This window comes from Oryzias melastigma, linkage group LG6 (genome assembly GCF_002922805.2).
Source record: "Oryzias melastigma strain HK-1 linkage group LG6, ASM292280v2, whole genome shotgun sequence".
Classification (NCBI taxonomy): domain Eukaryota; kingdom Metazoa; phylum Chordata; class Actinopteri; order Beloniformes; family Adrianichthyidae; genus Oryzias; species Oryzias melastigma.
The window spans coordinates 8,313,711-8,339,269 of record NC_050517.1 but is presented as its reverse complement, the minus strand read 5'-3'; the positions used below and the strand labels follow the sequence as shown (position 1 = coordinate 8,339,269).

At 38.8% G+C, this 25,559-nt stretch overlaps 2 protein-coding genes across 2 annotated transcripts; one reads left to right on the top strand and one right to left on the bottom strand.

The window, feature by feature from the left end:
• Positions 1-1,134: 1,134 nt before the first annotated feature.
• On the bottom strand, positions 1,135-12,745 carry iqub (IQ motif and ubiquitin domain containing). Its single transcript, XM_024264374.2, has 10 exons — positions 12,333-12,745; positions 9,334-9,503; positions 7,060-7,215; positions 6,312-6,522; positions 4,902-5,077; positions 3,741-3,911; positions 2,226-2,402; positions 1,825-2,067; positions 1,507-1,692; positions 1,135-1,312 (listed from the first exon to the last, which is right to left on the bottom strand). The coding sequence occupies exons 1-10, from the start codon at positions 12,496-12,498 to the stop codon at positions 1,190-1,192; spliced, it is 1,779 nt and encodes a 592-aa protein (XP_024120142.1). The 5' UTR covers positions 12,499-12,745; the 3' UTR covers positions 1,135-1,189.
• Positions 12,746-18,908: 6,163 nt separating this feature from the next.
• On the top strand, positions 18,909-24,007 carry hyal6 (hyaluronoglucosaminidase 6). The gene is made up of 3 exons (XM_024264357.2): positions 18,909-19,835; positions 22,445-22,534; positions 23,344-24,007. Exons 1-3 carry the CDS (start codon positions 18,957-18,959, stop codon positions 23,827-23,829), a joined length of 1,455 nt encoding a protein of 484 aa, XP_024120125.2. The 5' UTR covers positions 18,909-18,956; the 3' UTR covers positions 23,830-24,007.
• Positions 24,008-25,559: the final 1,552 nt, after the last annotated feature.

Sequence of the window (25,559 nt, the reverse complement as noted above, 5' to 3'; positions counted from 1 at the left end):
TTGCAAAAATTTTTTTTCCTGATTTTCCAGAATATTCAAATGATAGGATACGTCTCAAGACGTTAACCATTAGAATTTATGTTAAATGTTTTTCAACAAATCTCCTAAATAGTTTTATCAAAAATAAAAACCTTCAAATGTTCCACACTATTACACACAACAGAGTTCAGCAACATCCATTCTAAAGAACTGAAAACAGTCTTTTATTGAATTTGCTGCATCAGGTCATATTTACTGATGTGAAAAACTGTTAATAGATCAAGCTATATTTGACCATAACAGCCCTTATCTTGTAGCAGCTTCACAATTCTTGCATCCATTGAACTTTTTGGAGTTTCTGCTTGAATTTCTTTCTGAATAACCTCCCAGAGCTGCTGATTGGATGAGAACTGCCTCCACCCTCAGATCTATTTTGCTTGAGGATGCTCCAGATGTTCTCAATAGGGTTGAGGTCAGGGGAGGATGGGGGCCACAACATCAGTTAACATTCTTTATGCCCACAGCAGTCAATGATTCAGAGATATTCTTGCAGCACATGATGATGTGTCATCCATGAAGATGAGTTTCTTATAGAAAACACGGTTCTTCTATTTGGACCAAGGAAGAAAGTGGTCACTCAGAAACTCCGCCTACTTTTCAGAGGTCATTTTCACACCTTCATTGACCTTATAGAGCACGACCAGCTCTCTCCCCATGACTTTGGCCCAAACCATGACTCCACCGTCTCTTTGCTGACGTCTCGGCCTTGTTGGGACCACCACTACTCCATCCAGGGATGCATGGCCCTCATCAGTATACAAGTATGTTTGAAAATGAGCTGTCATGTCTGCTCCTTGTAAAGTTCTGGCCTGCTTGTTTTGCAGCCAACACTGCTTTATTAATTCCTGGTTCACCACGATTTGAATGAAGAAATACTCAGAAATGCAATTTTAATCCTAAATTCCTTTACATATGTCCTCCATTGTGAGGAAAAAAGCCAACAGAATATGTTAAAAAAAACAGCAAAATAGCACAATTTCCATTGGAGTGAGACTCTTACAACTATTTTTTTTTGTTAATTCTTTATTGAATAAGTATTTTTGGTAAACAAACCCCATATACTTATACCATTTCCCAAAGTGACCAACACGAGTATTACATTCACACTTTAATAAACTGGGTTACTGTGAGCACCCCCCAATGAACAAACTCAATGAGGGTCCGCAGGTGATGGTGAATCCAGGTATTCAGCCAAAACGGAGATCCGGCTAAAATGTTGTCGAGCCATCTCATGTTTGTGTTCGACCTCGCGGATGAACACCTTCTCATACACCTGAATACAAACAAAGAACAGACTTTTATTCATAGGAGAATTACTGCAATCTCCAACTCTGTATGAAATGAAAGCTGAACAAAGTGTATCCTCCACTTTTCTGACAATAATAGCAGATTTTTAGAGTTTCTCACAGATGACTGAAGGGTCAGCCTGAAATTGTATCAGTACTACAGTTTATGTTTGTGACAAACCTTTGTGACGTCTTTCACCTCTGAGTGAGCTAAGGTTTCCTCTTTGGACAACAGTAAGCAGTTCCAGGGGCTCCAGTCTCTTTGTTTGTCCCAGCGAACAAAAACTAAGTTATAGAGATCGCTTTTGCCATTAAGAGCCGAGCGGGATGCCCAGACTACTTCCACTAGATACCACATGTCCTCTTCCTAAGATAGGGAGAAGATTAGTTTTTAAATATTCAAAACTACAAAACTGTTATTCAATATATTTTCTTTTACTGGTAATATTTGTACATATACACCTATTCCTCCAATCATCACTTTCCAGATAAAGTTTACCTGTAGCAACCAAGGAATCTTTGCTTCTTTGTTAAGTTTTTGCTCATCCATTTTTAGCCTCTTCAAGATGTTTTTGTAGATGGAGAAATCCAGTCGACGTCTTGCTATGTTGTCAAGGCTGGTGCAGCGTTGGCACCAACGGCTCAGACCTCCACTGGTGTTGTAAGCAGCAGAAGGCAGACAACAGCGACAGCCGTGACAGAGGAACATGTCATTCTTCAGCTGGGAGGGGTCTTGATAAACCTAAAACAGAATCAGTTCATACCATATTAATAGTTTTAACCACTATGTAGATTGACAGCATCTGAAATGTGGTTAAATGTTATTTTGCTTATCTCAATGAAGATACTTTTCATTTCTATCAATATAAAATCTTAGACCCAGAGACTTTTTTTGTTTACCTTCAACATTTTGCTGACTATGGGGTTGAAAGTGGCTGTTTTTATGTACTGCAGGAACAAAGTGCAGATCCTCTTCCTTAATCCGTTAAGATTCTGTGCTTTTATTCCTCGCCTCATCAGGTCCACCTCTCTGTCAATCAGCTCCACAATATCCAGAGTCAGCGGACACTTGTTCTCCTGTCCAACGAGGGATAGAAATATCACTCATGTTCTATACCTGCTCCTGTGCAGAGTCACAGAGATCCTGAAGTGGACCCCAGCCACTGTAGGGCAAAGGCAGGGTGAACCCAGCACTGCCTGGACAGGAATACTTTACATGTTTACGTTTCATTAAGCTAAAATCGCTTTTTCTTTTAAATATTTTGTCATTCTGAATACTATCTAGAAATTAGACACAAAAGATACAAATAATAATTTATTCATAAATCTGTAGCATTATTACACTGAAGCCTATTTCAGTTAAACTATTAACTACTATTATCACAGTTTAACCAGATATTTTATGAGCTGCTTTGTAGTTTGTCATTTTTTTCTTATGACTTCTGAATTTGATTGGACTTTAAATAATATATTTGCCATTCTTTTGATTAAATAGCTATGCCAAAATGGGTCTATTAAATCTGTTTTATGGTTTTATCCTTCTGTCTGACTTGAGTCACTGAGTAAACAGTTTATTTTTTCTAAAATTACTCAATGACATAGAGGTGTGTAACTCTGGCACAGCACATCTAACGCCCTGTATGCCTTACAGTATGCGCACTTGTGTTGTGATGTCTGCTGTCGTGATTGTAATGAGTCGTATGTGTGCACAAATGTAGTTTGCAGCCACTGTCAGTATGAGTTCAAGACAAGTTTGGACCAATAAAATATATTAGATTTGATATGATATCGACTCTCACTCCCCTCTAAGATACCATGGATCTACACATCTGTTTCTCTCCAGAATTCCTTCTCCTCTAGTTCAAGTCTTACCTAAGGGGCATTTATCACAGACAACCTTCAACATCACTCCTTCAACCCCAGCTGAAACTCTTTTCACCTGAAAAACATTCTTATCAAAACTCTCTGTTCCTATTTCCATCTACATCATGATAAAACAGCTTTCAAGCTGCTTCCAATCTGTAAGTACTTTTTTTTTTCATCTGGTCTGTTGAAGACACAGGAGATCCACCTTCCTTTTTTCATCATGTCAGCCGACTCTCTGATTTTCTCTGTCAAAGTCTTTGAGTATACGATTCCTACTTCATGCTTTTGATGCCTGCCTTCATATTCTCTCTGTGTCTATCAACACACCTTCTTCTAACAACTGACAGCAGTTCAATTTCTGCCAGCACTTTGAGGCTCCACAGCACCAATCATCGTTAACCTGGACCACCACCACCGATCTGAACGCGTCTTTGAGATTCACATCATGGTTTGTGTTTGGTTTTATGTCGGCTGCCTTTCCTGATCTGTGTGGACTTGATGTGACTAGTTTATGTGAGACACTGTATTTAAAACATACAAGTTACAAACCTCAACAGTTTCCTTAAGTGTCATCAAAAGCTGAAGCCTCTGCTCCTGGCTGACAGTGGACAGGCTGATGTTGTTGTAAAGATCTTGCAGCTTTCTAGCCCTGATGGTGTGTGGCGTATCCATCTCTATCAGCTGATTATTGGATGTGTGCCATCGATATGGTGAAGCAGACTGAAACAGATTTGGTCGTTACTCATACACAAATACTATCAAACTCATACAAATATATCGTTAAACTCATGCTTTCATACTAGGTGCTACATAAGTAAGTGTTTTTAATAATTTCAGATTATTTCTTTTTAGTTTTTCTATTTAGACAAAATGTGTTTTAAGTCAGTTTCTTCATAGTCATTTAAGAAATTATATAAAAGTCTCACTGTGTACAGTGAAACCGTTATGTATGGGGATAAAACCAAAAAACTTTGAGAATTGAAAAACTGTGGAGAATAATTTCAGGATTTGTTGTTTCAATGACCCAAAGTAACAGTGATGTTTATGTTTGTTTACTGCTGAAGTTAATAAGTGAGTTGACAAAAAAATCCTTGACTGTGACAAAAACCCTTTCTTTATATCAAAATCATTTTTAGCTTTTATGTTTTATTAATTATAATTACCTGTTCTAAATAAAAGTACAAATGTTGGTGTATAGATAAAATATTATTTACATTTTCATACATCATGTAGCAACCATTCAAACATCATATACTGAAGAGTAAGAATCATGATTTGATCTGTGAATCCTTGATCAGTGCCTAAGTAACAATTCACAGCCTTACCACGTATATTTTTGGTGTAAAAATGTGTCTTTTTAACAAGGGGGATCAATGAGAAATTGCTAACTATTAAAACCGGAGTCAAATGGGCTTTAAAGAACTGGAAAATGTGAAACTTTCCGGTATGCATCAAATTTGGGAGCCGAGAGAGGCTTGGATAAGAACCGGATACTTGTTCTCTTCATATAGCTCAGTATTTTCATTTCTCTTTGCTGTAAAAGTTGTAGATTAGATTATTACTATTATTGGTGTTTTGAAATTTGTTTGGCAACCTTGAGTTCAGATTTATTAGATCAAATTTGTTATTATTATTAGACAAAGTCTTATCAAAGTGTGTTCTGTTTCAATTTTGAACAGCTTGTCCACTTGGGAATGTGTAAACACTGACCTTGTTCAGGAAATCTCTTATCATCTCTTCGTAGTTGGTAGTCTGGGTGAAAATCTGATGGCGCCCAATAGCACTGATGAGCTGCATCTCCTTCTCTAGCAGCGAGCGAAGAGCTGTCTTCCTCTGAGCTCCTTGCTGAGAGGAGTTTATCAGCCGCTCCTCTTCAAGCCTCCACACTGAAAGACATGTAATCACAGGATTCATTTACACAGTATGGAGTTAATGAAAGACATGACAGACATTCTTCGACTGCCGGGGCAGGGTGAGACAGCAATGGGGGGCTGTTGTAAAACTTTTCCACCAATCAATGGGTTTCATCGTGTGACGACAGAAGCGCCGCCCTAACGAGTCCAGTTTTCCATTGTTTTAAGAAATTATGACCAACAGGGGACCAGAAATGGACCAGTCGGTCCTGCTTAATGGGTTCATTTTGTAATGGAAACACTCAAGTCCAGTCCGGTCTTGACCCCTCAGTGGAAAAAAGGCAATATGTATTACACATGCAGGCAAAAGCCGTAACCCAACAACTCTATGAAGGAGTTTAGCCCTTAAAGCAATAATGTACACCACCATGGACAGATATCAGGCTAAACAACGCCAAAAACCCTCATCACCTCAGAAATTTCACTAGTGCCACTCTTCCTATCTGGACGCACAAGCCTCAAAACCCTGACAACCCATCGAGAAAGATGCTGATAGACCCTAAGCCCATGCTGAGCCAATCCTCTCACAGCCCTAACATTTTTAAACTGACTTGTTCACTTATCATTCATCTGCTCTTTCCAGTGATGTTGAACCCAAAAAACAAGGGGACCAGGCTTGTGGCAGAAACTTAAGCATGTAATAAATAAATACAAACATGACAAACTTGAGAACTAATGGGGGGAAAAGGTGACAAAACAGATGACCTGACTTGAAAGAACTGGAAAACCAGACACTAAAGACAGCTGTGGAGGATTATCAACCAGAACTGTGACAGCTCAAAACCAAACATGACCACAACCAAGAAATGTCACTTAAAGACAAATGAAAGAGCACAATCTGCTAAAATCTGGAAACAGAAGAGTTGCTGTCTAATCTGATTCCTTCATCTGGCCCAGCACCCCCCTACCTTTTCTTAGTTATCTGTTCCTAATTATACATAAAAACTGAATTAAACTGTCTTAAATTTAACACTTAGGTGCCCAACCTCTGCTATAGCCCCACTGAGTGTAACATAGTTTTAATAGTTTTGAAATATTTGATTCAAATTATCAATGAGTGGAAATATGGAAAATGTTTCCTTCTTGCTCTTCATTGCATGGTTTCCATCTATTCCTGCACAAAAAAATGCATTTTCCTAAATTGAACACGAGAAATCGATAAATCTTTCATTGCTGACCCAAGACAGAAATAGGGAAGAGGGCTTACTCTCCAAAGCCTTGTACAGCAGGTTGAAGTCCTCCTTCGTTTTTGGGTTCATACGGCGTTGCTGCAGATCCTTCAGCTGCTCCTCCTTTTCCTCCTCCCTTCTCCTTTCTTGCATTTCAAGCCAAGCTAACCGCCGGGATTGTTCATCTCTCAGCAGGTCCAGTGCTTTTTGGGCAAGCCAACGACGAACAAGTGATTGCAAAAAGATCACCTAAATAAATATGGAGCGTAATGGAATTGATCTAGAGTTAGTGACTCTTTTTGTTTTACAAAATTATTTTTTTTACTTGCTCTAACTTTGAAGCTGGTTTATAACATCATGGATGAAAATAAGCTTGTAACTAACTGGTATTAGGTATGGTGTCAGCAGAAGTTGTAATTTTGATTTAGTCAGATCATGCCGAAATATATAAATAGACCACAATGCCTCTTTTCTGTCAACACTCATTTTGGGGGTTAAATCCCCATTTGTTTGTCAAACGTGGCTCTTGCTTCCAAAGCACTATTTTTTGACACACCTGCATTGGCAACATAAATAACTTTACACTTAAAGTAAATTAAGATATTTGCAAATATTTCACTCTTCCAGATGTGTTTGACTGTACACACAGGTTCTCACTTACAGTATGCATAGCGTTTATTTAATATATGTATATATATATATATTTTAGTTCATTTTTTAAAAACATGATTTAAAAAAAATTCAAGCACACCAAAAAAAATACATTTTATACACAAAAACACTTACAGCCTTCAGCCTTCTGTCATGCCACTCATCAGCAGTGATGTATTTCCGAGGAGTGACCAACTTGTCATTCATGCATGAAACGTAACAGCCAATACCAGTCATCTGGGTGGAGCTGTTGACTGGACACTGCTGGTTGTGGGATTTAAGTTGAACTGTCTGTTAAAGAACAAAACATAAACGATGGTTAATGTAACAAGATTTCATTGTCTGCCTTAACATGTACAATGGCAAAAAAGTTAAGTGATTTATACATATATATCCATCAATTTTTCAAACCTGTTTTATCCTTTTTGGTGTCACAGGGTTGCCAGAGCCTAACCTGGCAACTTCTGGGCAAAGGGGCGGTACACCTTGAACAGGTCACCAGCCTGCTGCAGGGCCACTCAATAGGATACCAACAATCACTCATTGTCACACCTAGGTACACTTTAAAGTAATCAATCAACGTGTGAAGCTTGTCTTTGGATGGTGGGAGGAAGCCAAAGTGCCTGGAAATAATCCACACATCCACATGGAGAACATGCAAACTCCACACAGACAGGTCCCAGTCGGGATTTGAACCAGGGCTGAAATATTTGTAGCGCTTGAGGAGTGCCAGCATTGGTGGGAGGATGCTGAGCAATTGTTCCTGGTTTGGACTGACTGCAAAAATGTAGAGTACATCGTTGTATCAAGGGAATAAATTCCTAACAGGTGACTTGGGTTTGTCTTCCTACTGGGCTGGCAGCAAGAATGCTGAGCCTGATGCTCTGTCTCGTCAGCACCAGAGGAAGGAGAAGGCCGGAGATGTCAGATGGGAGACTACCATCAAGCCCTGTGATATGGTGCTTAAGACAACTCTTTGGACTCTGGAATGTAAGGTCAAAGCTTCTCTGCCTGATGTCTCTATTGTTCCTGCTGGCTGTCCTCCTGGCTGCTTGTTTGCTCCTTCGTGTCTCTGCGCCAAAGTCTTGAAGTGGGAGTACTATTCACAACTGGCATGCCATCCTGGAGTGACTCGGATTGCCTTTAAACTAGCTCAGTGCTTTTGGTGATCCACTACGTCATCCCATACAAGGGTTTGTGTAACTTCCTGTTCTGTGTGTGCTGACGTTAAGATTCCTAGAACCCCTCCAGCCAGACTTCTACAGCCTCTACCTGGGCCTCCTAGACCTTGGTTCCAATTTGCTATGGATTTTTTCACTTTTTCCCCGGACTTCCAGATCCGAGGTAAGCCCATTATTTTGACAAGTGTGAACAGATTTTCAAACCTGAGTCATGCTGTACACTTGTCAAAGCCTCCATCTGCCAAAGAACTAGCTGTAGTTGTCTCTGAGAATGTGTTCTGACTTCATGGTCTCTTTGAGAACATTACCTCTGAATGGGGACCCAAATTTGTGGCAGCCTTCTGGAGGGAATTCTGCAAACTCCTTGGGATCAAGGTCAGTCTGAGCTCAAGGTCCCATCCACAGACATATGTCCAGGTAGAGCGCTGAAGCCAAAACTTGGAGATAACTCTGCAAGCTGTGTGCTTCAAGAACCCCAACACGTGTTTTTTGCAACTCCTGTGGGCAGATTTCCCCCATAAGTCACTGGTCAGCTCTAGAGGCTATTCTCTTTTCCAAGCAGCTTATGGATACCAGCCATCCTTCTTCCTCCACCAAGAGCAGTTAGCATCCACATTTGGTTCTGCAGGTTTTGTAGGGTGCTGCCGGCATACCATGAGAGCCTTTCGAGAACAACTGCTGAGCAACAAGGAGAGGCTGACTATTTCGACAATGAATCGTATTACCAACATCAAATTATGATAGGAATCCTGGTTAAAATAGATTGCTACACCCCAAATTTTCCTACAATCAAACCAGACCTATACAATTATAAAATCCTTCCAAAATGAAATAAATCAAATATGATTGATAATGGGAAATACCATTTGGGTTGAGGTACAGTAGGTTTATTTCACCATAATGTAAAAACGACCAAGTGTTATCACAGTGAACAATAAATGTGACAGCAGCAAAAACTGATCAACCATTATTACAGTTTAATGTGTGGAAACACTGAATTTTACAAAGACATGTGACATCTCTGAGCTACACTGGTTGAATTTTTTGCTAACTATGTGCTAGATAGATTTTAGGTCAGTGAATCGGATCGAACATGATCGTTCAATATGAACCAGTATCAACTGTGAATCATATACTGTCAGCAAGCATGAAGTATGATATGAATTAAATCATTGTTGAAATAAGTCATTACACCACAACTATACATATTGTATGTTCTATTCTTTACCTGTGTGTCCCGACTAAAAACAGTCACGCCTCTGTCAGGTTTTTTGCGAGGGATGGTCTGGACAGCAGCATGGTGGTACTCGGTTTTTGTCAACTGGTGACGATATCCACCAAGAAAGGGCTTCTGCTTGAAGGAATGCTCCACAATCACAAACTTGTTTCTCCCACAATCTGAAAGGACAATAGTAACAAATGCACAATGTAGATAATTAACTAGCATGAAAACTTAAAAGTACAGAAATACTTTACCATCAAAACTATTTTTATTAAATTATTGTCTGTTCATTTGTTTATTAAAATTTAGATTCTTAAGAATGGGGGAGATAGTTTGGGCATATGCACAAAAAAAGACACTCCAGGTGCACAAAAACAAAGAGTTTTTCTCTCTTCTGTGAACAAACCCTTCAAATGATGGAAGCCTGTGATCAAAACAACTGCAGAGATGTTTTAGGGCCTTCAATAAATTGTTCTTAAAAGATGCTGGTCTTTAAGTCTGACATGAAATTCATAGGAAACGATCTAAACAAGCAAAGAGGATTACCTATTTTTCTTGCAAGTAAATACTATATATGAAGTTAGCATGGTTGTTAAATTTTAGAATTAAACTTTTATGTTTTAGAAGCTGCAAATTACTTTAGTTTTTAACCTTTTCTTATAGATTATTGTTTGTACAATAATGAGCAGGTCAGACAGACCATTGCTACTGATCTTTCATCCATATACTTCCATCCATCCATAGATATTCAGGGCCAACTGTAAGGCAGTGGAAGCTGGAAGGACCAGCTCTTGGAGGTGTTATAAGTGTGGAAAAGACACATATAAAGTGTGACTGAGTTGGAAAAAGAGAAACAGGAACCACGAGGTAAAAGCAGGAAATGTGAGTGAGCAGGAGACTCATCTGAGAGTTCATTCATTGCTGAAGGGAAAAATTCATCCAACAGCACAAAGAAATGTTCAGCAGATTTATCCTGGAGCATCAAAGAACATGAGGTGTGACAAAGGTATTCTTAAAGACTACCAGAAATATTCAGAAACAGTCTGTGAATCTGGTGATGGCAAGGTGCCCTTGAACTTCCTAATGTCAAAATAAGATTTAAAGTAAGTACTGTGAAAATGTCACCATGTATGATGTCCTATAAGTTGCAAAACTTTCTGAAAACGTATTCTCAGTGAGAGCAGCAACAAGGAAAAAAGTAAGACACAGTTCAAGAAGTCCTGATGTCACATGTGTGGTAAAGATGAACTCTTCAAGGAATTGGAACACAACTCAGTAATATAATTTAGTGTCTTGATGTCATCGTCAAATTAAGTGGAAGTGTTGTATTGCAGTATTTTGAGAATAGGTGTTGTTAAAGGGCACTACACTGCTACCTGCTACTCAAACATAGTTCTGAGAATAAAAAATAAAGACTACGACTAAGCAAGTATTGGAAGATGGTGCAAGGACTAGAAGACAGCAGTCACAAGCTTTTTTGATTTGTTATAAAAGAGAAGTGCTGCTCTTTGATTATCTTTGGAGTGTGCAGGATAAGTCACATGAGTGCTTTACACTTATCCCATCTAGAGATAGTAACCACCTGCACAAAAAGTTGATTGACATAAACCATGAGATAAAGCCTGATCTTCCTAATTGCATAGAACGCTCCACGCAGGCCTGGTAAAATGAGAATTGAGAAATCAGAATCAGATGTACGAAGGGGATTGTATTAAAGCCAAACTATCCTTCCACCTCTGTACATTGGAATCTGTTAGCTGACCATATTATCAAGTTTTTCATTCTTGCTCAATTGTTTTTTATCTTATTTTGTTGTTTTACCATTGGATTATTTATTGCTTTGACATTGTGTACAGCACTTTGGATCTCCTTGGGTGGTGGATAAAGATACTCTAGAAATGAATAAATGAAATTAAGTAAAATTGTTGGTGTATTTTATCAGGGCAGTTTCTAAAAATTCATGATGCCAAAAACCAGACCAGAATTTCTTATAAGGATAGTTGCCGAGTAGAATGAAACCAAGAATCAACTAGTTTTTTCCAAGAATCTTGGAAGAATTTGGAAGATTGAACATGGGAGAGAGAATTTAAGGTTGCGTCTGTTGATAACACGTACATCCCTGTGATATTTTCTTATTACTGCCTAATTATTACTTCATACTGGAAAAATTAGTTTTGATGCTTCAGAAAATTCTTCAAAATTATACTTTTTCAAAAGGAATCAATCTAACACTTTTTCTTCGATAACAACTTCAAGTTGTATTGTAGTCGTTCAGCGCATGCTAACTTTAAATCAAGTGTTGCTTTTGTTGTCTGGGTTTGGTAGATCCTTGTTCTCTGTCGCCATCTGCTGGTTATCTCTGCTATTACATTTATTCTTTGCCTGCTGGTGTTTGGTTTTTATTCTCTGCAAATGTGCAAGATTATTAAAAGTGACTCCTGATATACCTGCAACTCCTTTTAAACAAATGAATTACAGAGAAAAAAATGCATAATGGTAATTTCGAGAACAAAACAAAAACTATTGGAATTCATTTTTGTTCTGGATGAAAGTAAGTACCTTTACTGTTTCTGCAGATTGTTTACAACATATATTTTTCACAATGCTAGTCATGCACTTTACAAAATATTAAGTTTAAAGATTTTTGTTTTATTGTAGAGAGATCTATAAGTTGCCCCTGACTTAGTCACTCCACTAAACAAACAGAAAGTAAAAGAAAAAAAGGACCAGGTGGGATTCTGTGACAATATATTAGAAAGACCAAACCTGATGCTGCACTTGAACACAGTCTGAACTCACAAACTAACCACAGAGTTAAAAATTAAAAGAAAAATATCTCAAAATGAGACTTTGGCAATTGTTGAGATAAAAGAACAGACTCATTTGATTAATGAATTATAGGTCATGATTAACTAATAGTAAAAAAAATAAAAAAAATTAATGACAACACTATGAACATTAATGGGACATTGACTCAAACAAGATAGATGTATGCGTGCCCTTACCTGGTGGGGTCTCAGCTTCACCTGGAAGAACCTGTTCTCCATCACGTGCTGGCTCTCTGGTTCTCACTGGGGGCTCTAAAGATCCAACCTTGCAGGGCTGAGGGTCTGCTTTCACGTCCACTTCTTCTCGTTTTGCACATTCTTGTACAATCTGACTTTGTTCCATTTGGAGTCTTACCTGTATTTTAACAGCTAAACTGCTCTTCGGGGGTTAATTGCCTCAGTGGAAAACCCGATTAATGACTAGTACAATTACAAATGTTTATTTTATAATAATAAACGCCATAGTCTTATTAAAACGCAAAAAACTTTGGACCGGTGGGAATCTAAAGTTTACAGATTGTTATGGCAACGGAAGAGCACGCCTGCAGTCCAGCAGGGGTTTGGTTAGGTCTGTATCGGATACGCATGCACGGAAATTACGTCACTTCCGCTAAAACATTTCAGTAGTTTTTTGACTGTAATTATCCATATTAACTTCTTAAAATGATTATATTAATGAAAATGTTTATTTTAATGTTGAAATATGGCAGAAAAAATAAATTTCAAGGATCGCGACTGCATAATCCTGACAGGACTACAATGGACTACAACGTTTTCTTCTTCTGCTTGATTTGGTGGCAGTTAAATCCCCAGTGTACGTGCCTACTGCGCCACCTACCGACATTTTAAATGTTAACACAGACACGGTATCAACGACAAAACTATAGTTATAGTTTCACATGACGCTAAAATAAAGTAACATTTAAATTATCAATGACATTTAACCCTCAAACAACTTATTGCACATATGTTTTGCATTGTTAAAATAGCTTTATTTTATTTTATTTTGGTAAAAATTAGGTTGAAACTGTTGAAAAAATGTTTGCAATAAACATGCCAAAAACGTTCTCATTTACTAAATTTGTTTAGAATCCGAGATTTAATCCCTCACTACTTTTGTTTTATTTTATTTATTTGTTTCCATATAGGAGTTAATATTGGTGGTTTGTTTGCTTTGCGCTCCAACCAGCATCACCGTCATACCGGATGGGTCTATTCTAACGTCAGCTTCATAACCAGCAGTGGTCAGCAGTAAATCACAGCCATGTCCGTTGTTACAGCCCCCAGATACAACAAGTGTTGCTCTATTGAGAGCAGATCACATGAAATTACTGTGACAAGTTTGAACAATATTTAAAAAGTCAGACCATTTATAAGTTTGTGCTGCCATAAAATAAATGAAAACTCATTTTATCTCTCATATGTTTTTTCAAATCTTTTTTCTTTATTCAATTTTCAAAGTTTCCCAGTGGCATAGACTTACGGAGGAGATGTGACACTTTGATAAGATGGGAGGATTTTGTTGGAGCTCTTTAAGTCAGAGGGTTTTGACTGGACAGGGCAGATTGTCAGATACTTGTCAGATGACTGAAATGATATGGATGGTATCTTCTTCTTTTCAACATCTCATTAGTTCAGTTTGGACAGAGTTCCTAGTTGTTTCAGCATCCTGAAGGTATAAGCATTATTTCAAGCATGTTAATCCTTAAACTGACTTCCACTATGAAGCAGATTTACAGCTATAAAATTAGTGATTCTCTTAAAGTCCCACTCCAACTATATATTTTTTCTGTTGTAAAATCATTCCCAGTGATTTTTAATTATAATTATGCAGTTCAAAAAGCCTTTGTTGTTTTTTAAGACATATTTTATGCACAGCGGCAGCAGCTCATGAGAAATGCAACTCTGGTTTGTGGGCGGGACTAATGGTACAGAGCAACCCCGCCTACTCACGTCACAACTGTAACCACTACAAATCAATAGTTATCTAATAGTATTTCCATACTCTACAACATTTACTGTTTTGAAATTGTATTGCTTTGAGGATTCCTGTATCACTTTTAGCTTTCTTTCTTTATAAAGTAGAAACATGCTTGAGTAATGAATTATTTTGTTCCTCAACTGTTACTTTTTTCTTTTTATTCTTTTTTTTTTAAACTAAATTTCACCATTAATCTGCATTAAATGAAAGCGACTGGGCAGAACCACCATCCTTATTCAAGCTCTTCCAAGGATTCAATCTAAACTAAAACTTAGTATAAACTTGACAAATATGCCACAAAATAACATAATAAATATGGTTTAATACATACTGATAGAAACGTTTATTTTTGTTAAAGTGAAACACAAGAAGCACAATTGGAAGACTAGCACAGAGACAGAGACGTCAAAAGAGCTCAGTGTTAAAACAGAACTGAATAAGCATCTGACTTACCAAGACACCATTCACATACCAGAGCATCAATCTGTGAACAGAGAGCTCTCATGTACCAAAGCAAACCCAGATCAAAGCCAGCCTTCCTAACTGGTTCCTTCAGCCTGTGTGGCTCACTTTCTGTGATGCTGCTACACCAACAGGTGGCAGCAGATGCAATTCTACTACTATCTACTACTATTGCTAATGGGCTTTGGAGGCTCACAGAGTGATAAAACATTTTACTTTTTTATAACTTTACTTAGCAGTGACTTTTTTAGACTAAAAGCTTTGAATTTTTCTTCAACCAGAGAGTCTCAATGAAGAGATAGAAGAGCCAGACGAGGCTCTGGAGCCACAGGCTGCAGACCCCTGACCTAGGGGAAAGTATGCACTAACTAGACCATATGAAGTAAGTCTGCAGAGCCACTCCTTTCTCCCACCGTGGGGAATTTGACCACCTCTACCTTGTACTCTTCCCCACTGATACCTCACTCATGAGACAAACAAAGCCCACATCAATCTCCATCCCCCCCTGCTTGTTGATGCCATCCTCCAACCACAAGACAACACCGACTGAAGCATATTCAAACAGCAGGAGCTGGAGGTTCACAGACACTGTGCTCTCCTACATCAAGACCTGCATAGAAAATACCACCGTTATAAAACAAATCTGGGTTTTCCTAAACAGGAAACCTTGGATAATATTCAAAGTCTTGGCTCTAATCAGAGCCAGTCTAAAGAATCTGAATTTTTCTCCACCTCCAGGAAAGCAACCCTTCTATTGAATACCTTTACATGCAAACCAAAATATTTCTTTTCACTAAAGAAAAAAAATAAAATAAAAATATTCCCTACAACTGTAGCATAGTCTGGTGTCAAAAGTGACACATCCATCCATCCATCTTCTTGACCGCTGCTTCCCGTTCGGGGTCGCGGGGGTGCCGGAGCCTATCCCGGCTACTGAAGGGCGAAGGCGGGGTACACCCTGGACAGGTCGCCAGTCTGTCGCAGGGCCTCAATCACACACACATCCACTCTCACATCCACACCTAGGGGCAATTTAGAGTCGCCAATTAACCTATGAAGCATGTTTTTGGACGGTGGGAGGAAGCCGGAGTCCCCGGTGAAAACCCACGCATGCACGGGGAGAACATGCAAACTCCACACAGAAAGGTCCCAGCCGGGATTCGAACCGGGGCCTTCTCGCTGTGAGGCGAGAGCGCTAACCACTGCGCCACCGTGCAGCCCCAAAAGTGACACAATTAGTGTTAAATAATTTTAAAAAGTTGCTTATTGTGCAACCTTCTACTGCATGTTCTTATAAATTGTGTAATTTGTTGGAGATTTCAAATACTTTAAAATAAACAGCAGTACTGCATAATAAAGTTGTGACCCACAAAGGATATCTTTATTTGGCTTTGGAACAAAAGATTTTTTGTGACAATCAGGCCTGGAAGTTTTGGCACAGTTCAGTGGTTTCTACAGATCAAGCCATGAACTGCTCACATAATCAAATCAGCCTTAATTTGCAAACTTTGTGAGGCTCTTTCTGATGTTCTGTCCATTCAACCAGTGCTCCTGCATGGTGAGGAGGAGCTTGTTCAGGTTCAGAGTGGCATCTCCATCATAACTCACAGGGGACTAGACCAGGAAAGAGAAAGATGAATGATTCAGAAGCTTGTTAAAGTAGACATTGTTGCATTCGCTTGAGGAATGAATCCAGCAGAAATCCCCATTCATCAACACAGCGACTAAAGGAGGCAAAGGTATGTGATCTTCTCAAGGGTTTAAGTAGAGGTACAGGTTTTAGACAGGCGCTTGACTGCATTACAAAGTGACATTGAGACGGTTTTCTGAAAAATAAAAACTTTTGGAACAACTTTTCTTAATTTCTTGTCTGATTTTATGCAGTACAATGACTAATAAAAAAATTACAATGCAGTTGAATGGGTTTTGTTTAATGAGCTAAAAAAAGTTCAAATTGAAACTTACAGTTTTTTTTATAACTAATACTAAATAAAAACAGCCCCTGTCTTACTAACTATCAAACATCATCAATGATAATAGAATTTAGAATTCAAGGCAGTCGAGAATTGTTGTTGAATTTTTTTACAAGTTCAAATTGTCATTACTAATTTTAGATAAAACCCCCCAAAAGCATAGAATTCTAATAATAAATCTTTATATTGCTCCATAAAGCAACGCTGTGATGAGACAAAATGTTGACCCTTTTGTCTGTCAGCTTGGAGACGCATTGTGTTCTGAGAGCTGAGAGGGCCATATTGGGTGGTCTTCCTTGCGGTACGGAGTCATGGTTTTCACATTTTTTCCAGGGGTTTTTCCTTCCAGCTGGAAGGAGAACAGAGGGAGCTTGAGGAATTTGGCCAAACTGGATCTTGTATCAGAATCCTCAGAAAGACAATCCATGTGGGAACACCAAGAAACACAATCTTTAAACAAAAATATTTAAGAGCTTTAATTAACAACTTTAATCAAGTAACCACCAAGAATTCACACTATTTTGTAATGGTTTTGTCAAGTTGCAGCACTTCCTTTAACCAATAGAAAGCATTATCTGTACTCCCCGAGGGTCTCAGATGAATGAACAGCTAAAATCATACCATGAGCAGCAGTGGTTTCTCTTCTCTGAGGTTTTTAACCTCACAAAGTAAATGGTCAGAGACTTTCCATGAAGATTTGGGAAACAACCTCAGATACTATATTCTTTAGGAGCCAGGTCACAATAGTTTCCTCTCAAGATCGTTGGAAAAATTAATAACCTACACATGACAAAACTGAACATGCAAGAGTCAGGGGGATGGGGATTAACTGTGGCAGAGAAAATGGTGAAGTTAAATAAAAGTTAAGAGTTGTGAGAACACATTATCTAATTACTTGTTGATATTTAAAAAAATAAAAAAGTTTGAATACATCAAAGTAGATTTGAACACAAATAGGGGTATTTTCAATAAAAAAAAAGCTTTGAAAGCTTTAAAAATACTGTATAACTTGGTCAAAGCTGTAGTCACACAGGACGCGATTCAATGTTAAGTCAATGATACAAACACAAATTGAGGCAATCTGAAGTCCTGCGGCACAATTTGAGCAATGGTGAAAGAGGAGAAGGCCACACAAATTTGTCGCTCTAATTCCATTCAATGTTAATGCACCCTAAAATGTCCTTGGTTTTAGGGTTTATTGGAAAGGGGGTCTAGTCTACTTGTTTGAAAGACTTCAAAGTCTCCCATGAGAATTTTTTTGATTTAAAAAATGGTTCCCCGTAGTGTTTTAATTATGATTATGAAGTTTTTAACCAAAATTCCACAGCCTAAATGTCTTAAATAGCATTTTTTTATGTTGATCTGAGGCTTCCGTTTCCAACATCTCCACTGAGGGGGCGTGGCTTTTGGTGCTGAGCTATGTAGCCCCGCCCCTGATTCCGGAGATTTAAAAAAAATACTTCCTTACTATATTCGTTCTCGTTCATAAGAAAAATGCCACAAAAGGATTTATTGGAGAGGGACTTTAAAGATTACTGTCCTTTTATGTTTAGACACATTGCTAGAAAAAAATGATAAAGATAATTTTTTTTGGTATTATTGATACTGATATCTTCCCAAAAAATGCTACCAAGTATTTGTGCTACAACCGTTGATGCAGTGAAACAAGTAAATTAATCTACTGAATATCCATGAAACACAATTTCCCTTAAATCCTAAAACAGCACCAGAAGATATGACCATTAGATTGTAAATATATACATCTGGAAAACAAAGTCACCATTTGATAATAGCTCTATTGCATTGGTCATGTGGACAAATGTACCATGTACTAAACAATTTGAAAACTACCCTGACTCATTCACTTTCAGTGTCTTCATATCAGCTGTTGAAAATAAGATTTATTTAATAAAATGTCATATTTTATAAACATAGCAAAGACAGTTAAGATGAATGCTTCAGATCTTATCATTTGACCAAATTATGCATTTTGATAAACTGATTTTCAGTCTTTTAGTACACAAGATGGGATCTGAAAGTTAGAAACATGCAGTTCTCCATCACTTTGTCTATGTCATCATTGGTTGTCTGGTATTTCCACCTGGATCATGTCCACAAAGCTCCTCCCCCTCTGTGAACAGAACAGCTTTGTTTTGTGTTGTGGAATTGGAGCATTCACATCATTGATCATCACTCATGTACCCTGAAAGGTCTGCCTGATTATCTCTGCTTAATGAAGCTTTTGATGCTTTATATTCAGCCTTTGAGTTGTTCAACTCTTTTCTCCTTGTGCAGGACAACTAATTGCTTCATGAAGAATCCCAGGCCATGGTGCTTGCAAGGCCCTATATCCTGCTACTGGTTTTGGGGGTCAGTACAAGGGTAATGCTCCAACTAGGCAGTGAGCGGATAAAGCCAGCCCGAGCACCTTTGTTGCCCCATCGGCCTTTTGTTGTAGTCTGGAATGCTCCAACAGAGTCGTGCCGCCTTCGCTTTAAGGTGGATCTGGACCTCAGCGTTTTTGACATTGTAGCCAACCTCAATGAGACCTTAAGTGGACCGAATGTCACCATATTCTATCACAGCCATCTGGGATACTACCCATACTACTCCAACTCAGGGGTTGCTATCAATGGAGGGTTACCACAGAATCAAAGCATCTCCAAACATCTCAGTAAGGCCCGAGCGGACATTGACAAACTGATCCCACATAAGGATTTTAGAGGCCTTGGCGTCATAGACTGGGAGAACTGGAGGCCTCAGTGGGTCCGGAATTGGGGATCCAAAGACATTTATCGAAAAAAGTCCAAGGAACAAATTCGAAAGCGTCACCCCAACTGGCCAGACAGCAAAGTAGAAAAGGAGGCAAAAGAACATTTTGAGAGTGCAGGACAGGCATTCATGAACCTGACTCTGGCACTGGCTGAAGCTCGCCGACCAGACGGTCTGTGGGGATTTTACCTCTTTCCAGACTGTTACAACTATGGCTACAAGCAACACCCACAGCATTACACTGGTGAATGTCCCAATGTTGAACACGTTCGCAATGACCATCTGATGTGGCTCTGGAAGGAAAGCACGGCCCTCTACCCATCTATCTACTTAGACTACGAGCTAAAGTCTTCTCCAAACACCGTCAAGTTTGTTCATTATCGAGTCAAGGAAGCAATGAGAATTGCATCCATTGCCCATAGGGACTACACACTGCCTGTTTATGTGTATTCTAGACCTTTCTACGCATACACCTTTGTTGTGCTTTCGGAGGTAGTATCCATTTTTTTAAGTTGCTTAAATCATGTTGTTGTATATGCCTTTCTGTTACTAAAGAGGACTAACTCAAACACTGATATGTCCTTGTAAAAGTCAGTCAAATTCACGTGTAAAGAAGCAACATCCTGGAACTGAAAAAGCAAACTAATGTCTTGTAAATTTCTAGTTTTTCAGCGCGGCACTGTGGTGTAGTGGTTAGCAATCTTGCCTCACATAAGAAGGCCTTTCTGTGTAGCATTTCTTCTTGTGCATGCACAGGTCTTCTCCAGCTTAATCCTACAGCCATAAATCATGTATTTTCAGAAATTAGTAATCCTAGATTGTCCCCAGGTGGGAATTTGAGTGTGAGGTTGTATGTCTCTGTGTGGCCTTCCGATGGACTGGCGAGCTATCCAGCATGTACTCCGCCTCTTCTCCACCGCAGCTGGGATAGACTCCAGCAACTCTGTGACCTCAAAAGTGATTCATTGGGTTCTGAAAATGGATGAATCTATGTTGCTTATTTGGAGCTTTCTCAATCTTCCTCATTATCGAGTATGGCTTTGCACTTTACCAATCAAAGACTTAACATCTGTTTAAAACTAAACCAAGGTTCTGAAACTTTTAGCTGTATAGACATTCAGACCTGTTTTTTTCTCTCTGATCAAAACCCAGTAGGATATGCATCATCCTGCTTCACCATTTAGAAAAACATGTAGATAAAAATACCAAAAAGAAATGAACATTTTTTTTGCATGAATAACTTTAAACAAATTTAAAAGGGAAATCATGTTTTATATCAATGTACAATTTGATTTTACTTTTAATAAAGGCACATTAGTTCCTTCCAAAATAAGATTGCTTGTGAAACATAATCCAATGTAGGAATTCAACAGTTTAATTAAATGATGGAATTATCTGCTGTTATCAAGTCTACCTTCATTAATACAGTATAAACGTGACTTGATTGGTTTATAATCTTATGAAGAAAACTATTTATACATTTCAAAACATCAGTTATGGACAGCAAGTAAGCATCCATGTGGAGCATGAGAGAACATGTGTGTTAAATATTAATAAATAAGAGCAGATTTCAGGCTTTTAAACTCATACTTTTCTTAACATTGGAAAATTGTGCGTTCTGGAAGACAGATCTCCTAAATGATTGTAATGCCAGCAGTGGTGATATATACATAACACATTTTATCTTATTTTTAAAGGAATACCTCTCAATAAATTAATAAGTATAACTAAAATAGAAAAATGCTAAGTAACCTTTCTTTAATCATTAATGTATTTTCCTTCAACCTGAGAGCTATAATGAAAGGGTAAAAGAACCACAAGTTGCAGATCTCTGAGTTAAACTGATGTGTTGAAGGATTGTTTTCTCTTTGTGTAGCAAAATCTGCAAGAAATTCTGTGAACATTAGTGTGTTAACGCACGTGATTAATCATCCCGAGTTAACGAACGGAGATTAATTAATGCAACTTGGTTGCATCTGCGGAGGAGCAGTCCTTCGCTTTGGCTCGCCGACTTGGACTTCCACGGTGTGCGATAAAACACTTTCTTGGGTATAATCCCACTTATACCATTGTTATTTAAAGAAGACATAAACATTGAGTTGGTTCCTAGTACTTTAATCTTGTTTTTTTTGGTTAAGATCACTTTTTCACAAATAGCAAACTATTTGGTCCGATGCATTGTCACGGTAACGCGACAAGGCAATCTGGCTTAAAGCAATATAAATGCTGATCATCACATTGTATCATTGTGAATATTTACAGATAATGGGTGGTAGGCAAATACTGTAACTACAAAAAAAGTTAATTGCGATTAATCGCGAACAATTTTCCCAGGTTTGCGATTAATTACCGTATTTTCTGGACTATAAACCGCACCTGTATATAAACCGCATCTGCTCAATTTAAGAAAAAGAAGAAAAAAAACGAAATACAAGCCGCACCGGACTATAAGCCGCAGATATCCATGTTGAAAAATTTGATATTTACTGCATGTAGAGAGCAATTTTGTATTGTGAATGTACATGTATCTACCTGCTGTCTCCAGCGTCTCAGCATAGATTAATTGATGCTAAGCTTGAATAGAGCAGTGCGGTTTCCTTCCTAGATAGCAAGCTCCATGGTCTTCTACTTAAAATGTTTACCACACAAACTTCTTTGTGGGATTTCCATGATGAAGAAGCGAGGATTTGAAAATAATTACCAGTTAGTAATTTGTCATGAGTGTTCTATCTGCTAAAGAAAAAGTAAAGTTGGCCATTTTGATTTACATAGATTTTTTTGTCTCTAGTTTTTGATTCTATTTCAGGTTAGAGCTCCTCTAACAGTGGAGGAAAAATCCACAGAATAGCCGCACCTTTGTATAAGCCGCATGGTTCAAAACCTAGGAAAAAAGTAGCGGCTTATAGTCCAGAAAATACGGTAGTTAATAATTAATTATATATATATATATACACACACACATTTTATTTATGGATGAGTAGTTCAAGCCCCTTAGATGGAAATGTTTAGCTACCATTGCCAAGTGGACTTTATCATAACGACATACCATTAAGTTCAGATTCTGGGCCCTCTCTGCTGATTACCTTTTTTTGTTTGTTTAGAGGGATCTAGTTCACACTATTGGTGAGAGCGCCACCTTGGGAGCATCAGGCGTCGTACTCTGGGGATCATCAGAGTATTCTCGATCATATGTGAGTATTAAAGGACTAAAGTAATAGTGCAGTAGTCTCTCCTTTATCATGGAGGTAGTGTTCTGAAAATAACCCGTGATTGATCAAATCTGCAAAGTCGAATTACAAATGTTTAAAGGGTGTAAGACCCCTCTCTACGTACTTATACATGTTTCTCAGACATGAACATTTTCATACTTCTCTCTCTTGCTTAAACTCTCAAAGTTCAAACCTTAATAGAAAAAAAGAAGTCTAGAATTATAGAATGAAAACAAGACTCACTTGTTATCAAACATTTAAGTAGATTTGGTTAACTGAACACTGTCAGGAGTCAGAGCGCCGTCTCCGATGGGAGCATCCTCGGTTTATTGACTCACTACATCTCGGAGCCACCTCAGTGCACAGTCCCCAGATCACCTGAATCTCACTGACAATCATCTGATTGCAGAATACCAAGCCTCACTAAGTGCAAAGTATTGTTTGTGCCGTATTGCCAGCATCTCTGAGGATTATTATGCTGATCTGACATTATGTTTTCCTGACCATTTCTGCTTGTTTGCCGCCTGCCCCGGCCCACTTGAACTACGATATCCGAAGTTTGATCTCTGAAACTTCTATGTCTTTGATTGACCCTTGCCTGTATGACCCTGCCTTAGCTTCATGGACTTATAGCTGTGTTAGTATTTTTTTTATTTAGTTAATAAACATGCTTTTTGGTCTCACATTGTTGGTGTGAACAGACAGTTATGATTCGTTATTTATTCTGTTACAAATCATCTATGAGAGTGATCCAAGATTTGATTGTGTGACTCTGTGTTTTTGCTCTACAGAGAAACTGCCTTACTGTCAAGAAGTACATTGATGGTCCTCTTGGGCACTATGTCATTAATGTCACATCAGCAGCTAAGCTCTGTAGTAAAGCCCTTTGCAAGAAGAATGGCAGATGTGTCCGCAAGAGTCTGGAATCAGATGCCTACCTACACCTTAACCCGCGTTTCTTCCACATTCGGAACAACCCAAAACCAAAAGGCCCCCGCTTTCATGTCAGTGGTCACCTAAACAATCATGACATTCTTGATATGAAGCACAAGTTCACCTGCCAGTGCTACCAAGGCTGGACCGGTGTTTACTGTGAAGTTCCAGAACCTCTGCACCCTGCTCTCTTTCCATCACGACAGCCTACTGCTGCAAGACTTTATCCTTGGGGCAACAGCTTGTTAACAAATATTCTGCCTCTTCTTTCTCTAAATGTTTCCTGTGTCTGTGTCATCACTTTCCTGGGCTTATGTCTGACAATCAGGTGCCTCATTTTGTAGGTGTCATTTCTTATTTCATAGCTAAGATGTCTTTGAAGAGGGTTTGACTACACTCTAATTTGAAAGCATTAGTCTAAAAAAAAGTAACTTTTTGAAATAAGATTTGTAAAGTTATGAATGTTTCTCCCTGCTAGCTGTTATAAATGTTTTACTGATCTTTTCTAATAAAGATGTATCATTTAAAGGTATCTTAGTTTGTGTTAGGGACTGATTCTTCAAACACGTTCCACATAAAAAAAGCATCTTATTTATGTAAAAAAATAAAATTGATTAAACATACTATTGAATCTAAAGGAATTATGAATGCTGGTCTTATGTTTTAGGATTTTTTTTTAATTTAAGAAACATTTGTTGAAATGTATGACTAGTTGCTACACTATGTTTTTTCTAAATTCTGGCCTCGAGGGCCAGCCTCTTGCTGTTTTTCCAGAAATCCTGCCTCATCGGCTGCTGGTTACCTGGATCAGGTGTGTTTAGAAAATAAGGAACTTTAATGGCAGGTTGGTTGGAAAACATGTAGGACACCGGCTCTGGAAGCCTGGATTTGGACACTCCTGTTCTAGAGGGGCACAAGTGTATCTTGCAGTTGCTTTGAGGCTTGTGGGACCATATCATGAAAGTGGACCGTAAGAACGTTGTGCATGCAGTAAGTGCATCATGAAATGTATAGATAAATAAATATTTTTCAGGACAGTGGAAGTTACACACACCTATGACGCACCCTTTACACAGCACTCTAGTCATTCGTAAGGTGTGAGTTTTGGCTCCTTGCACAGGATCTGTATGATATACATAAATGTCCATATGATGCCCCACAGGATTTCCACACAAACTAGGTGCATGTAAGGAGCATGGACATCTCACAGGAACATACAAATGGACTTCCTGCGTAGTGCGAAGGAACAAAAAAATAATCTGTAGGACACGTCTGCTTCTCCTTTACTCACCCTTAAGTGTTCCTGAAGTGTTCACAACAACAAAAGAATGAACATTTTTTTTTCCTTATTCGCTCACCTTGTTGTCTAGGATCAAAAATTTCCTGTGGACCGTCTGCATGCACAACACATTCTCACTCCCAAGTTATCACATATTGACTTTTGGTTAACAACCCCTTGGCGTCACTTTTTGACGTTTTGGGTGTCCCCTTTTTGACATACTTCGGTTCCCCTTAAATCACGGGTCCCCAACCTCTAGGCTGCAAACCATAACCGGTCCAGTACCACAATGTGTAGCGCACCAATACCCAAACCCAGTACCAGTACCCTAACCCTAACCTGACCCAAATCGGTACCAGACACGGTAGGCCAGTGGGTGTGAACCGGACGCGATGCTGGAAGCAAAACCTGTACTGGGTTAAGGTTAAGCTACCGGTACTGGGTTAGGGTTTGGTACTGGACAAGTCCTGTGGAGCAGTGCGTATCCCGTACTGCATCTGGTATCGCATCCCGAGGGTTGCAGACCGTTGATTTTATGAACAGCCAGCACTTAAAAAAAACTACGAGTTGGGGACAATCAAAACATCAAAACCCTTAACCAAACGCCAATATGTTTTGGCATGTACCGTACAAATTTGCCCATTTTTACCCGCAGGCAGCCCATATCCATTCATTCATCTTCTTGGCTGCTTTTCCCCTATCTGGGTCCTGGAGCCCAACCCGGCTACTGATGAGCGAAGGCGGGGTTCACCCTGGACAGGTCGCCAGTCTGTCTCAGGGCCTCAATCACACACC